Source organism: Chelmon rostratus, chromosome 16 (genome assembly GCF_017976325.1).
Source record: "Chelmon rostratus isolate fCheRos1 chromosome 16, fCheRos1.pri, whole genome shotgun sequence".
NCBI lineage: Eukaryota > Metazoa > Chordata > Actinopteri > Chaetodontiformes > Chaetodontidae > Chelmon > Chelmon rostratus.
In genome coordinates, this window is record NC_055673.1 from 9415181 (window position 1) to 9431640 (window position 16460).

Sequence of the window (16460 nt, forward strand, 5' to 3'; positions counted from 1 at the left end):
TTTAAGCTTGTGCTCATTTTAAGTACGTCATACACTGCTGGGCAGTTTAACCTACAGCATTGCATCATATTCTATGAGATCATCGTTTGTTTGTCATGTTCTTGTCCTGTGAGAACCACGTGTCTGTAAAAGGTTTCATGAGCTCAGAAAAACAGCCTGTTTTCAGATCTGTGATGATGCGTTTCACAGCTAATCCAAGAGCGTGTTTTCAGGCTGCCATTTCATTTGACAGCACAACTTATGTACAAGCGCAAATTATATGAGACAGGGTTGGGAAGAAAGGGTTGCTTAGATCTTCGGTTTATGAGAAAAATTCAAATCTAGAATCCCCAAATTTGGATATATGTGGTTTTCATTGGACAGGAAGTGTCTGGGAAATTGTAATCTGAAAAGTAACTAATATCTCAAGCTGTCAGACAAATGTAGTGGAGTAAAAAGTATGATAATTGCCTCTGAGATGTGGTGAAGTAAAAAGTTTGAAAATGGTTCTAGAGAAAACGCACTTTGTTACATTCCACCTCCGCTTTGTCCTTTACTCAAGAACAGTTTCAAAATACTACTACTTCACTTGCGTATTCTCATTTTATACTCAATACTGCAACTCTGCTACATGCATGCTACATACAGGGCCAATATTGTAGCGTACTCCACTACATTTATTTGACATCTTTAGTTACTAACTGCAGATTAAGATTTTCCCATGTTATCATTTTATAGGATACGACTGCATACCAGTTTAACAGCATTAAAACATTGCTTGCATGCTGTTTTATCAACAGCAACAATCATAGTAATATGATAAGATAGAACACTTTCACTGGAGCCATTCTGCATGCTGAGGAAGTGTAGACTAGGCCTGCAGTCTCAGTGACATTCCGTGTTATCCGAGGCACAGATCAACACCAGGAGCCAGATATCATGCTCACATGCACCTGAGACATTTGCCAGCCGTTATGGCTATACAGCTATACATAAGCATTATGCATGAGGGTCGTGAAAATGTCTGCACAGCCTGCAGATTGCTGTAAACGGTCCAGGATGTTCGTCCGCAGAACCCTTGATTAGAGATCCCCATTTGTTTTATAATAGAGGATCCACAGCGCGTTCCTCTCCTATGAGATGAAGCTTTCACCCCGCTGTGTGCCACATCATTTGAAGGCATCCGGTGCGGGGATGGGGAAGGGTGGGGGGGCGGCATGTCTGGGTGAGGAATAAAAGCCACAGGCATCTGTTCGTGTGGATATACACCGGCGTTAACGACACATTTAGAAATCGATGTCTTCATTCTTCTACGGCTACTGGGAAGGTGATGCTTGGCCCGTCAGCCTTTTGGTTTTGCGCGCTGTCCAGATCGAGTTTCTTTTGAGAAAATCATAAAAAAGAAAATAGAAGGTTGCACATATTTGAGTTTTTAATATGCACCAGATGGCGTTTGGTCTCGATACATCGCGAGTTATATCCAGATGATGAAAACATGCCTATTTTCGTAAAATGGCTGGGATGGATTTAAAAACAGCCACATCGACGATGGAAGCATTGGCTCGTATCAGTGTGAGTATATGTCTGTGTCTGTGCTTGTGTTGTCGGTAGATGCACATAAATTGGGGTATTTCTTTTTCATTTGCACGACGACTACAGACTGTAGCCTATTTTAAAGGGGAGAGCCGAATTAACGGAGAGGATGGTACGTCCCATTTCCGTAAAGCGTGCCCTCATGTTTTCTGCACCCAGATAAAAGGCCGCTGAAATAAAATTCAATAAATAGCGTATATTAGCCGATGAAATACTAGCTATTCTCGCATCTTTGCTCTGAAAAATCAAAAGCGCAAGGTTCATTATGCTTCACTGGTGCTAATAGAGGTCCTAAAATGCCTCGGTACACCAGATTCAAGCTAAATGCCTCCTCAGAATTGGAAGAAAATGCGCTCTTTCTTTGATAATGTATCAGGCATTTTGCAAACATTATCAAATGGCAAAACAGCGTAGGTGCAGAATGATGTGACACGTTTCTTTTTTGGGGCTCACGGGATGGTCGTTTCCATGGAGACGGGATGCAGGGCTTTCGGCTGCTGATGCTGAGGCAAGGCATAAAAAAAGTGCGTGTGGGTGCTGCTTGTAGCAACGGCCGCTATGGGGTTAAAACATATGAGCAATTTGCAGGGATGGTTACAATAGAGGTCTGGAGGTCTCGACTCGTGCACGTACCACATCAGACATCACAATTCTCTCCTCCGGCCGCGATCTCACCGGCGAAGGGTGCTTATTGCTCGCGATGCGATGCCTCAAACCCCTCCCCTCTTTTCAAGAGGCAGCGCTGTCCTGATGCTGGAAATATACACGTAGTCTACCGCCATGGCGCCTAGATTCCAGGTGAAGGTAAGGATGCGCTGTCGCAGCGCCCGTTTTGCGCCTCCACCACGCCGGGCTCAGCATTAGCAGTGCGCACTATTCATTCGAGGTGGATGCGACAGGCCCACAGTCTGTCGTGGTGCGGGAATATAGCCGGCTGGAATCGCGAAAGCCTGAAACTGCGATAGGCTAAGAGGAGGAGAGAAAGGCAGGCCGGGGTTGACATTGGAGAATGACACAGAGAGACTGAGGTGGACTGAAGGAGAAAGTAGGTTATTTTGATTAAACCAGTAATTCCAATATAACGCTTCAATATGGGTCTCGTGTTTTTTTCGCAGCAGCCTGATTCTCTCTCATATGGGGCACGTGTCTGCAGCTGTATTGTATTTGATATGTAACCTAGGGGGGGATACTGCTTTCATCAGTGGACATAAGTGTTTGTGAGGTTTGTCTTTCAGCTGTGTTATACTGTGTGAGTTCTTAACATCAGGTGGACATGCAAGAATTCATAGATATTATCCCCACTGATTCAGCGTCCACATGGCCTAGAGTCTAGACCCGGTGACTGTGACAGTGGTTTCTGGCGTGCTGTGATAAGCTGCCCCGATGCTGCATCACATCAAATCATGGTGACAAAATCCCCAAACCCCCTATGCAGCACAGTCAGTCAGTTATTCCCGTCCTGGTTTTGAAGTTAACTCATCGTGTCGGCGATGTAGATGTACTGGCGCTGGCCCTGCCACAGTTTGGGCTGCAGGTTGAGCTTGTGTGTCAAGGACATCCGTGAAGCACACCAAAGCAGGCCATCCTGACTAGCAGCATGACTGAAAATACAACATACGCCTCCTGTGCTGCACTAACAAATACTGGCTCAACACAAAAAACTGATTATCACACATCCCAGTGGAGGGGAAATGGATAAAGGAGCAGGACCCTCTGACAATAATGTACGAGGCAGGGAAATCTGTGCTAAGGCTGACTGTAGCTGTGAAGTCACAGGTTTCTGCAACAGCCAGTGTGCCCTTATTTGTCAAATCAATGTCCTTGAGCTGGACCGTGACACACCAACAGCTTTTCAACCCCCCCCACTGTGGTTCCGTAGACTGAATGTAGCAATGACATACACTTGCACTCCCTTAAATACAAAGGAACAGATCCAGAAATCTGTATATCATGTAGGAAAAGTGATGACCTGAAAGCTCTGTAGGTGTAATCCACTGTGTCTGTGTGTTGAGGTGCTGATTGAAAAATACTGTATGTCAAAAAATCAGGCAAACACTGGACCATCTCACTATGTCACAAAACCTTACTGGCTAAAGAGCACATGTTCATATGCATGGCTGCAATGTCAGGGGTGCACTCTGTGCAGTGGTTGAATAATTAATGCCTGGTCTTTATCCATATTTAACAAGAGTCATGGCCTATGTCGCCTGTCTTTGACAGCTCTTCACATTGCCCTGGCTCTCTGGAAGTCCAGTCTCTTTATGCCCTATGACGCTGTGCCTCCTCTGTAGAGAGTAGGGCTGGATAACCTCAGTGCTTTTTAGCTACAGACCGAAATGTGTCCATAGCACTAATAATCAAAAACTCTCAAGTCCGGTACATGGCTTTGAGTGTCTGGTCAGATTTGTCACGTTGCAAATATTAGACGATTAAGATCCTTTATGGCTGCTTGCATTTGCTTTAAAATGTAACATTTGAAAGTTTGACCTACTTTTGTAAAACATGTTTATATGTCTTATAGTAAGGTCTTGATAAGGTATTGTTTTAGTATCAGAAAATATCCCTTCCTGCAGGGATTAAAGGCTAATTGTGCACATTTGTTCCTCTTGAAATGTTATTATAACAAACAAACTAATTCTGGTTGAGAAATTGTTGAATACTCAACTCCTCTCTCTGCATGAAAGGTGAAGTAATGTTGCAGATCATAAGCCCTGCCTTCTTTGCCTCTGACAGTCTAACATGAAGAGCCTGGAGCGTGAGCTGCATTGTCCTGTGTGTAAGGACATAGTCAAACAGCCCGTGGTCCTGCCATGCCAGCACAGCGTCTGCCTCATGTGTGCCTCGGAGGTCTTAGTCGCAAGCGGCTACCCGCTTCCGGAGCTTCCCCCGGAGCCAAACTCCCCAGCCTCCACACCCAACACCCGCTCACCCCGCCAGGCCCGCAGGCCTACACCTAAAGCTGAGCAGCGGCCTATTGACCGTGTGCTGCGTGCAGGTTTGGAATACCTCTTCATATTGTTTTAATCTGTTGAGGGGGAGAGAAGGGGAGTAGCTAGCTATGTCTTGTGTGGATAACAGATTCCTTGGGTGGGGTTACATGATTGCATGTTAGTTAAACCCTTCCCTTGATTTCAGTGTCAGACCATGATCAACATGCCAGATTTATGTTGGGAAAAGAGATCATCTCCTGTCATTTTCTGTCTCCCTCTGCTCGTAACTGGCCTTTCTTCTTCTTTAAGGTCCCCACCCGCCTTCCCCATCCATGCCCCGGTCTCCGGGATATGGGACGTATCCAGGGCGACGGCGCAAAGAGGGCCCGCCCCTGGTGATGATGTTCCCCTGTGTCCCCTGTGGCCGAGATGTGGAGCTGGGAGAGAAGGGCCTCACCGACTGTCTGCGCAACCTCACCTTGGAGCGTATAGTGGAGAGGTAGGTACCACCCACCCACACACACACACACACACACACACACACACACACACACACACACACACACACACACACACACACACACACACACACACACACGCAAACACATACACACACTTTTGAACCAAAAACAGTGAGAAAAAGCAAAGATATGCATACAGTGATGCTGTCCTGATACTGTCCGTCAGTGCTGCTGAGGTTTGGGGCCAAATGCACATGAATAGCTGTCTTGGGCCTGGAACAACAGAAGGTGTGGGAATTTGTCCAGTTCTTCAGCAGCAGCTGAGCTGGTGAAGAATCCTGCAGAGCGTACACTGCAACACACTGTAGCTGCCATGGCCCACTGTGTGCCTCCATAGCAGCTTCATGGTCACTTTATCAGCTACTCAATACTGTTTGTCTCACTCTCTCACTGTGTTTTTACAACCTTTCATTTGGTCACGTCCATATTTGTTTTATGCTTTTGACTCTCACTTGATAAAACATTACATGCTTAAGCGATCTCCCTCTTCTGCCCTCCCCTGCTGCTGTCCACACCCCTACCAGGTACAGACACACAGTGAGTCTGGGCAGTGTGGCTGTGATGTGCCAGTTCTGTAAGCCTCCGCAAGCTCTGGAGGCCACAAAGGGCTGCGCCGACTGCAGAGCCAATTTCTGTAACGAGTGTTTCAAGCTGTATCACCCGTGGGGGACGCCACGGGCACAACATGAACATATCCAGCCTACACTCAACTTCAGACCAAAGGTTGGACATTGGGACTATTACTATTGATGTACATATTTAATAATAAGATGTCATCACCTACATTTTCATACCACCTTTCAAAAAATATGATTAAACATATTGAATCTACAAAGATTAAAGCAGCCATCCTTTATAAAGAATATATACATCACAGCTAATTTCTTTATTAATGCTTAATAAATTCTCAAATAATGCTTTACAGCTCAGCTATAATAACAATGTTGTATGTATAAATGCAGCCATTCACCATTTATCTGAAGCAAGCATCAACCTGAAGGAGGATGATTTTTCACAACCTGGCAACCCAAAAGCTCATAATGATCTCCTCTTTCTCTCCTCTGAGGTAAATTGTGCTTCAGATATATAAGTTTATATTCCATTTTGCTCCCGTCCTTAGGTTCTGACATGTCCGGAGCACGACCAGGAGAAACTGCAGTTCTATTGTAGGTCCTGTCAGCGGCTGCTCTGCCCTCTCTGCAAACTGCGCCGCGTTCACACCGGACACAAAATCCTGCCAGTGGCCCATGCATACCAAGCCCTGAAAGTACGACTCTGAATCTAACCTGGTCTGGACCGGGTTTCTATAAATGTCCTGCAAAATGAAAGGTTTAATGTATAGGACAGTTCAGGAAAACACACGTTCCAGTGCGTTTTAAGGCAAAGTCTTTTGTTTTATGCTCACCACTTGTACATGACTGTGTTTAAATTGTTTAAAATGATACTTTTACCCAAGTAAAGGAAGACATCTCAGTTTTATTTGCCTCTCTACCTTTAAAGTTGAGCCTCTTAAGCCCTGTGATGTGTGTGATTGCCGTTCGTGTGTCGTGTTTACATTGTTGTTTTTTTTAATAGGAGAAGATTACGAAGGAGATGAACTACATTCTGGCCAACCAGGACACAGTTCTGGGTCAGATTACCCAGCTGGAGAGTTCCATCACTCAGACTGAGGTGATTAATACTTTGGGCTGACAAAGCGCTGCTGAACATGGAATTAACACCAGTCAGCAGCTAAATACCATCAAAAAGCTGATTTTTTCCAGCTTCATTGACAGACAGTCAACTTGTGTTTGCTCACAGTCATTCATATACACTGTAGATAATTAATAAATTGGTTATAACACACTATAGTGTAGTTGTAAGCAGATATAAGGTCATTTTTAAAGTCTTTATTATTGTATTTATCAACAATGAAGCTGTGAAGCACCCACATTTAAGTAATGCTTCATAGCACTGTGTTCTGGTGTGACCTGGAATCCGCATATTGGATAAACAAATAAAAGCAGCCCAACAACCTTAGCACCCAACTTGCTTTTCACACAGTACTGTCTGTTTGCACTGTGACTATAGGTTGTTTTTAATGTGTGCTTTGAACACTTGGTACATTGTGGTTTCTGTCAATCTGGCATGAAGGTGTTATTGTGCTAGCTGGGCGTTTCCCTGCCCTAAAACTTGTTCGTCCACATTGCTCCTCTCCAGGTAAACAGCGTGGCAGCCAGAGAGCAGCTGGCTCAGAGCATCAGGGATCTGACGGCCGCTCTCGCTGAGCGCCACTCTTCGCTCACCCAGGCTCTGGAGGCGGCGCGGCAGAAAAGAGGCGAGGCATTGGCTGCTCAGGTGGCAGAGAGACGGGGCTTGATGGAACACGCCGGGCTCATGGCATTCAGCCAGGAGCTGCTGAAAGAAACAGACCAGCCCTGCTTTGTACAGGCCGCCCGCCAGACTCACAACAGGTTGTTGACAGGCTTGTCTTTGGCATCGCCCTCTGTTTTGATTGAACAGATCAGAATTTCTTACTTCATTGCTTTTGGAACAGGTTTTGCTCACACCTACAGTTTCTGCAGAAAACAAACTTCAAATAGAAAAGAATTCAGTTAGCTGTTGTTCTGCATTCATCCCTGCATTGTTCATGATAGATTAAAGGCCACTAGATTGTATATAAAACTTGATTTGCTCTTGGCAATTGGAGATTATTAATTTACTATTACTATTTGGTACATTCTTTTTTTTGCAAGTTCATTGTCCTGTCCAGAAAATAGTTTGCAAAAGGGCAAACAACAGAAATAATCATATTAGATGATGATATTCTACATTTTTCTTATTAAATTGCATAAAAAGACCAAAAGCAGCACTGAATTGATCCCGATAACAAGTGTTGTTTGCAAAGCCAAGCCTGTCTGTGCCATAGACCTCCACTGCTGTCAAAAGCTATTAAAAACACATCAGTAAGTCATAACATTACACTGGATGTTCTTTCATTTTAGTGGATTATATACTGTATATTAGCAGATTATTTTCTCTGAATGCTGCATTCAGAGTTTTCCTCATATTTTTAGGAACTTTTTATACAATCATACATACTTAATAGGCTTATAGGCTGTTTATTTCCCTCCCTGATATGAGGGCCATTTAGCAGAATGAAGGCTCTGTGAATGTAGCTTGTGTTCAGCTCTTCTTATCCTGTGAGATTATATTGAGTTCATATCTTAAAGAAATAATTAAAAATGTAATTTAGTTTCATTTAATGGAATGAATGAAATGCTGAGATGTAGGCCTACTGTATATTTTCAAAACAGGTAGTCTTACACCTCTTGAAATCAAGAACGCATGACGTGGTATAGTCAATCCTACATACAGTACACTGTCCTATTCCCATAAATACTCACTAGTGCACCAAATGTGTATTAATCCACAGCAGAAAATAGTCCCCAAGAACTGGAGAATTTACCTCTCTTTGAGTAACATTGGCTAAAAACTACTGTCCCCAACTGAAATTACTTCACTTCATTTTTACAAATAAAGCAATATTTTTGTGGCCCGTCCAACCTGAACTGAATGGTTGAAGCTGAGTGACACAGACACGCGGGGTATTAACAGATTAACAAAGTTTTGGTCCTTTCATGAAATTTGTTGGCAATAAGAAAAACAGAATGACGCCAACTTTCCCTTTTAAAAATGATCATACACCCCTCCCTCCTCATCAACCTGTCTCACCCCCTCACCCATCTGGATGCAAGCATCATGAGAACATTGTTCCTCCTTTATTCCTCTGACGCTGCTTTCTGTTTGTCACTGCACCAGGCTGAGCAAAGCCATTGAGAATCTCCAGCATTTCACTCTGGATGCTGATCCATCCTTCAGACACTTCCAGCTGGACGTCTCCAAAGAACTCAAACTCCTGACAGAGTTGAACTTCATCCAGGGTGAGAGTGGGGTGGTGAGAGGAAGGGGGGAGGAAGGGTAAGGCTGAAGAAGGTGACGGTGTTAGGAAGGAAGGAAGCAAAGAGGAGGATAGAAAGACAGGGGTTTTTGATGAGCTTATCTCACTTATGCTGTCTAATGAAGCAGAGGTGCCGTGAAGTATAAGTGCATGTTAGCTAGTGATAGAAGTGTAGATGACCATACTTCATACACAACTATGACCATGTTTGTCACAGCTCCCCTGGCTCCAGTGATCGATACCCAGCGCACCCTGGCCTACGATCAGCTCTTCCTGTGCTGGCGACTCCCCCAGGACTCTGCACCGGCCTGGAACTTCTCTGTCGAGTATCGCCGTCGGGGTGTAGTTCCAGGAGGAGCCTCTAGAGGTGGGATCAGAGGAGGATTGGCTGCTGCCCGCTGGGGCTGGCAGCGATTGGATGAAGTGGGTGGGAGCAGCGCTGTGATCGACAGGTTGGAGATGGACAGCGTGTACGTGCTGCGTGTGAGAGGCTGCAACAAGGCGGGCTACGGGGAGTACAGTGAGGAGGTGTACCTGCACACCCCGCCTGCACCTGGTGAGAGTACACACACAACTTTTCCAGTAAACAGACTTTGCCACGGGGGGGAACTGCACCCAAACAACTAGGAATTTAACGGCTTGTGGGTAAACAAACACACCTTGATTCATGATTATGACTCATGCATGCAAAACATTAAACATTTGCAAAGGAGAAGAAGTCAAAATTAAAAAATAAGGGAGAAGTATATTGTCAGAACTGGCCGTCTGAGGCATGACATTGTTGTCTGCATCCTCGTGGTGAGGCATAGATAACAGGCCTAGTTTCGCCCCTCATTGGACCTCTTTATAGCAATGTCGATGTATACCCTTTCCTCAGGAATCTTCGGAAAAATGGCCGAAAACTGTAAAAATAAGACCTAACAGTACACAATAGACTGCCATTATCCTTCAAGTTGTTCTGTGATAAAGAACAGAATGTCAGACGGATCATCCTCCACCCGCATAAAGTGTCTCTTTCATACTTTCTACTATTTTTGGTTAATGACTTAAAGCCACTTAAATCAGAGATAAGTGTGCGACAGCGACAAAAGAAAATCCCATTAGGTCCACGCAGCACGCTGCAGTTGCTGTCATCCAGGAGCCATTCATCTCCCCACACCTACTATTATTTATCAGACTCAGTAAAAGCATTAGGATGATGACCATGGTGAGCAGTTAATAATTCATTCTCTTTCCTTTCTGCCCATTCCCATCTTCTTTTTCTGATTTTTTTTCACCTCTTCCATCACATCCTCACCTTCTTGCTCTGTATTTCCTCATCTTCCTCTTGTGCATTATCTCCATTTCACAGCTTCGTACTTGTCATCCTCTCCTGCGCTGCTTCCACACTGCCAACCTACATGCCTCCTACAGAACGTAAGAAGTGCACTCATAGCTGTTGACCACCCCTCTGCACCCCATGCAACATAATTATCTCTTCCCCTCTTTCTCTTTGTGGTCATCCCATGCATCCTCTGTTCTTCCCCCACCCGGCCCCATCTAGACACCCACTCACCCCTCAACCTCCTGCTCTATAATGAGATCTGTCCCTGTGCCGGTGAGGTTTGCAGTTTGTTAAGACGTGAGGCTTAACAACATGGATCGGATTCAGATCCAGGGCTCTTTAATGGTCGAGTTGAGTGATTGGTGAATTACTTGTGTCCCTGTAGGCTGTTTTTCCTTCCTGTTACTGCGTATGTTCCCTCTGTAAATTGTTCTTCCTTTGGAAAAATCTGCACTCCCCACAGCCAGAGCTTCTTTGTGATACCTTCTGTATTTTACTCCCTGAGTCATCAGTTTATAGATCGGTGGCCTTTTCTCTCCCAGTGCTGGTGGGAGGAGGTGCATGCCTGCTCTCCGTTCCTCTCCCCTTAGTCTCTCCTTTCCTTTAATTGCTTCGTATTGTCCTCATTTCTCTTCTCCTTGCTGCTTTCTGACTGTAAATCTGTAACACTTCCCCTCTGTTGCCTCCTAAACCTCTCCTGTCGCCTCTAAAACCCCTATATATCATTTTTGAATGCACCTGTTTCTTTGTCTTCCCTCTACCCTCACATCTACTTCTCCTCCCTTCCCTTTTCTCTGCTGTGCCCCCCCCTCCCAGTGCTCAACTTCTACCTGGACTCCCGCTGGGGTCTCCATGCCGACCGGCTGGTGGTCAGTAAAGAGCAGCGCTGTGCTCGCAGCGTCCCCGGTCTCTCTCTGTTGCAGGCCGCTGACCACGCCCTCACTTCCTGTCACCTGACCTCGGACCTCCTGGTGGGCGATGTGGCTATTACACAGGGACGACACTACTGGGCATGCTCAGTGGAGCCTGGGTCTTACCTAGTGAAGGTAACATAATTCTAGTAGTTTGGGCATATTTTATGTGCTGGATACACACACACTTTTAGTGCATACTGTCCAGTATGTGGAATGCTGTATGCCCTGATCAGACAGAAAGGCTTGTTTTGTCAAAAATGATTTGCTAACTATCAATATTTCTGGCTAGATAAGCAACAAGCACAATTAAAGTTTTAAACTAAATATCCTTAAGTGCTATTTATGAAGATTTAACTCAGCTGATCTACCTTATCAGGATATGTGGGCGCGGTTTGAACAGGTTTGCCAGTTGACGGTAACATCAGTCAAAAGCAACATCACCTTTTTCCAGCTGAACCGTGCCCTCTTCAGATCAGTGAGAGCAACACAAATCCAGAAAACTCATCAAGACGACAAATAAAGCACCTAATCATGAACCTTTGGCCTTCAGTTATGTCCCCAGACTGATGAGTTTGTAAAGAATCATGGGAAGTGAGATGGGTGTTGAGAGTATACTTAATTTTTTGTTTATATTGTCTACATACACATACAGTACTTCAATGTGCATTACATAATACCCATGTGCATCTTAACATGCACATAGTGCAATTTGCATTTTTAGTACTATTAGTAGTATTAGAAACATTTGAACATAGTGGTTTGTTTAATTAATAATCACCAGAGAAAGGATTATCACTGTGTGAAGTCTTGTTACAAGAAAAGTTAATTACATTTTTTTTTCTTTATGAACAGGTGGGAGTTGGTCTGGAATCCAAACTGCAGGAGTGGTTTCACCTTCCACAAGACATGGCCAGTCCTCGGTGAGTAGCTGGAAGAAGCAGTATTTAATCAGAAGGGGAAAGTAAGTATGGAGATGTATTCAAGCACTGTACTTAAGTGCAATTTGAAGGTGTTTTACTGGGCTGCTTCTATTTCTCCACAACATTTCAGAGGGATAGATAGTCTACTTTCTATTCCTTAGTATTTATTTGACAGCTCTACGTACTCCTTATTTTTCATATTAAGGTTTTGCATCAAAAACATTCACATTTCATGTGTCTATAAGCTTTTAGCAGTGTCATCAAAGAGACATTTCCCCTCTAAACTCTTAAGATGGTCATTTAGATAACTATTTGAGGCCCAAAGTTCTAGTATAAAGTGAAATAAGGGGCTATTTCTCTGCAGAACAAGCTCTTTTACTTTTGATGCTTTAAGTAAATTTAGCTGTTAATACTTCTGTACTTCTGTTCAAATAGTACTATAGTGGTGCATTGTTGTATTGGTACTTTTACATAAGTAAAGGATGTGAATACTCATCTGCCACTGTATATAATAATAGATAAAAATAAGCAAAAGCAAAATCAGGAGGGGATTTTTCTGCACTCTCTCTCTAGCTATGACCCAGACAGTGGTCATGACAGCGGGGCTGAGGATGCCCTGGACTCTGCTCCACCATTCTGCTTCCTCACTATGGGCATGGGTAAGATCTACTTGCCCCAGCACAGCTACCATCACCACGGCAACCAGGGGAACGGCATCCGAGAGCCCATCAGCAACGGCCCCTCCTCACCCACAGGCCTCACCTACCCGCTGCCTCCCCGGCTTGGTGTGTGCCTTGACTTTGAGAAGGGTCGCGTCACCTTCTACGATGCCCACTCTCTGCGACCCCTGTGGGAAGGTCACGTGGACTGCTCCGGCCCCGTGTGCCCGGCTTTCTGCTTCATTGGTGGAGGAGCGCTGCAGCTGCAGGAGCTGGTAGCCAATCGAAATGCGGATCAGACTCCGGTCAGAAGGGTAACGATTCAAACCCGTGTCTCTAATTTGAATAACAACTGATCTGAGGTCATATGGTAATTTGGAATGTAATTGGTAATTGTGAAGTATTTACTCAGCTAGAGCGAAAAGTTAGATATCTCAGCGATTTTGTTTTGTATTTAATTTTCTTTGTATAAGAAAATGTTTGTATAGCGACAAATATGCAATGTAATTAAGTTTTTTACATTTTTGTTATATGCAGTTTTGCAAGAATTATTGCTTAAGTAGTGTCTGGTGTATCCAGCACTTAACATGTAATTATATCTTTGATGCTTGCACTTGTAGCCAGGCTATATTGCATAAATTTATAAAGCTAATGTAGATACAGCACCACAAAGTTTGTCCTCCCTGTAGAGATCACTTCATGTCCTTTATGCTAAAATCTTAAGCTTATGTTTTAGAGATATGAACATTATGTGAGAAAAAAAAAAGGCCTCAGCTATTTTATTGCATCTATAACTAAACTTAACCACACAGAGTTCTCTGCTGTTGGTGAAAACTTTCTAGTCGTTCACCAATTATGAGCCCAACCAAAGTTATTGTTTTTCTGGGATGTCATTGTGGTAAATTAGAGGTAGAGAGGAACAATGAGGCGATACTGTAATTAGAAGCTCCAATTATACCTCTGCAGCACAGCTAATCACTAGTTTCCGCAGTTCTGTTTGTGCATTGCTATTTTGTATTTTAAATACACGAGGGCGATGTCCGTGTGTGCGTGTGTGCGTGTGAGTGAGTGTGCATGTGCTTGTTTACTTCCCTATGTGCATGGGCACACGTGTGGTTTGACTGATAACAGCGTTGATTCACTGGCTGCCAGTAAAAAGTTGTTTTCTCGCAAACAGCAGTTTTGATTTTTTTGAACCTTGCTTGATTGTAAGTTAATGAGCTTCTTATGAAACGATGCGCAGATTAAATTCATGTAAACTTCACCTGCTGGCAGAATGTTTGCAAAAGAAAAATGGATTAAGGAAATAAACACAGAATAAATGCTAATTGTTTAAAATACAAAAAACACCTTCTGTTTCCTTTTGTTGTTGTTTCTGTTAGAGTTCTGCTTCATCTGGTTTTTCAAAGGTTTATAATTACCCACCTCAATGTGAGGATGAATCTTTTCTGTTGTTTCACCACTAGGGTGCAGCAAGACACCGCAGCACACCAGAAACCACTCCATTGCCTCCTCTGCACACACTGCAGCTATTGCAAGGGTCAGAGTATTTTTATACAGAAAGATGAATAATTCAACCTTTTTTCCATGCAAATAGTCCTTCGTTATAAGATACTGGCAAATGTGTATTTTAAAATGTGCTTTTAAAAATTGGAAAAATCATTTATATTATTTATAGATTTGCTTTTATGGATATATCACCTGCCTTTTTTGTTATTATCTTCTCAAGAAAGTTTCCAGCTTTGCTTTCAATTTCATTTTTTTTACTCTTTCAGCCCTTATATGCAATATATGCAATATATGCATTGCCACACTTTGATTGGTCCCTGATAGCCATGACCACAAATAACTAATATAACAGCACACAAACCTTTGCACATGTTGGCTGATCTGGACAGTCATCATAAAGTGAAACTAGACAATTCATGCCAAGTTCTGAACCGTACAGTATAGCATTTACTGCCAAGTGGTCTCTTAGATTTATGTATGGGTTTGTATGTATAAGGGGCTGTATAGGAACCAGTAAATCAAACTTTATTGTTTACACACATGCAATAAAAAGTTCACATAATAACAGGCATAACATATTTGCCCATCCGTCCTACATGGCTGCTGATATACTGAATAAATGACATGAGTTTAGTTTTTTAAAGTGCAAAGGACGCCACCTATTGGACGATCGCATTTTTAAATAGACTCGGCAGACCTGTCAAACCTCCAAATGTTGAAATTTCTGGCCTATTTCTGGAAATAATACAGTTGGAATGGAATGGAATTTTACACCTATCAAAAACCATGCCTGACTATGAGATTCTTGCTCAATGAAACACCTTCAGTGAGAATAAGGAACAATGATGACCATCTGCTTTTGATAGAGACATTAACACCTCACATGTGTAGGTACTTAGCATTCCTTATGTAAATGTAATGTAAATCGCTGGAGTTTACCTTTTATGAGCTTCAATATGAAAATCCACATGTGTGTTTAATTGGACCCACATTCAAGGGGAAGCTGTAGGGGGATTTGGGTTTGCCTCGACCACAAAGGGAAAATAAAATTGTTGGAAAAAAAAGAGAGAATTGAGAAAAAGAAATAATAAAGCACACAGCCTTGACACAAGCCAAGATTCTTTTTTAACGTCCTAATACACACAGATAAAAATACTGCCTCCAAAGGGAGGTTTAGCTCTGATCCCCCATGATATAGAAGAAGTGGAATGTAGTGTAAAGCATGAATAAGGCACCGCACAGTCCTCCACCCACCCTCTTGTGCTTACTGCACCTCTCTTCTTTAGTGCAAATCTGTAACAGATTGGGTTTAGTCTGACTGGAGGTATGCAGCCACAACACCACATGTAGGGGTCTGCATAATCCTTCCACTGAGTATTAAGCACACAGCATGGGCATTCTTTTAAGGACCTGGCAGGAATTACCAATACATAATCTCCACGATCATCATTTAGTATAGTTCAGAGGGAGAGGATGGGGGTGGGGAATCATCTGAACTTATGAAGGATCTCAGAGCTATATACAATCTGTGAGAGACAGTGTGCGGTGCCATCTGGAGAACACATAGGACAGAGTCTGTTTGAATCCACTAACCCAACTGTCTTAAGCAACATGAAGCTAAACCACATGTTCAAAAGACTAGATTTTTTTTTGTTGAACCTGCATTGTGGTTTCTATAGCCTGAAGTGGAATACGTTGTTTATGAGGAACCTGCTTAAAACTATTCTGCTGAGTCAAAACCATTATCCTGGATCTCTGCGATGGAGGCCTGCAGTAGGAATTAAGTGGGCAGGGGGTGAAATAAAAAAAAAAAAGACGTGACTATAATGTGTTTATGCTGCAAGCTCAGTTTCTGACGGCTGCTACCTATGTGTTATAGCTCTGGAATTTTCATTTGATCAAAGGAGTAGATTAATTATTAATCTTCATAAGCACCAACCTCCACATTACAGTCGCAAGAGGTGAGGACTCTGATTTCACTCAGCATCCCCTCCCTCTCCATGTGTAACAGGTTATTTGCTGAAGGAAAGAATCACGTTCATTTCTTTTACTCAGTTTGCTCTGCCTTTAAATTCAATAACGTCGCCGCGATATTATTCTTCCAGACGTGGCCACTGCTGAAACATTCATGTTTCTCTTTCTCGTCCATCCATCCACCCATGAGACTGAAT

General features: G+C 43.3%; 1 protein-coding gene across 1 annotated transcript; it reads left to right on the top strand.

Annotated features, from left to right (window-relative positions):
• The first annotated feature begins 1463 nt into the window (after positions 1-1463).
• On the top strand, positions 1464-13823 carry trim46b (tripartite motif containing 46b). Its single transcript, XM_041956031.1, has 12 exons — positions 1464-1551; positions 4306-4567; positions 4812-5001; positions 5548-5746; positions 6144-6290; positions 6599-6694; positions 7223-7476; positions 8825-8946; positions 9181-9519; positions 11104-11333; positions 12054-12121; positions 12695-13823. The coding sequence occupies exons 1-12, from the start codon at positions 1492-1494 to the stop codon at positions 13134-13136; spliced, it is 2409 nt and encodes an 802-aa protein (XP_041811965.1). The 5' UTR covers positions 1464-1491; the 3' UTR covers positions 13137-13823.
• Positions 13824-16460: the final 2637 nt, after the last annotated feature.

Bases quoted from the DNA above. Each gene is read 5' to 3' on its own strand.
- trim46b (XM_041956031.1), top strand. From the start codon at position 1,492: ATGGCTGGGATGGATTTAAAAACAGCCACATCGACGATGGAAGCATTG. The intron at 6,291-6,598 runs GTACGACTCTGA...TTTTTTTAATAG, and splicing joins ATGCATACCAAGCCCTGAAA to GAGAAGATTACGAAGGAGAT. The intron at 8,947-9,180 runs GTGAGAGTGGGG...TGTTTGTCACAG, and splicing joins AGAGTTGAACTTCATCCAGG to CTCCCCTGGCTCCAGTGATC.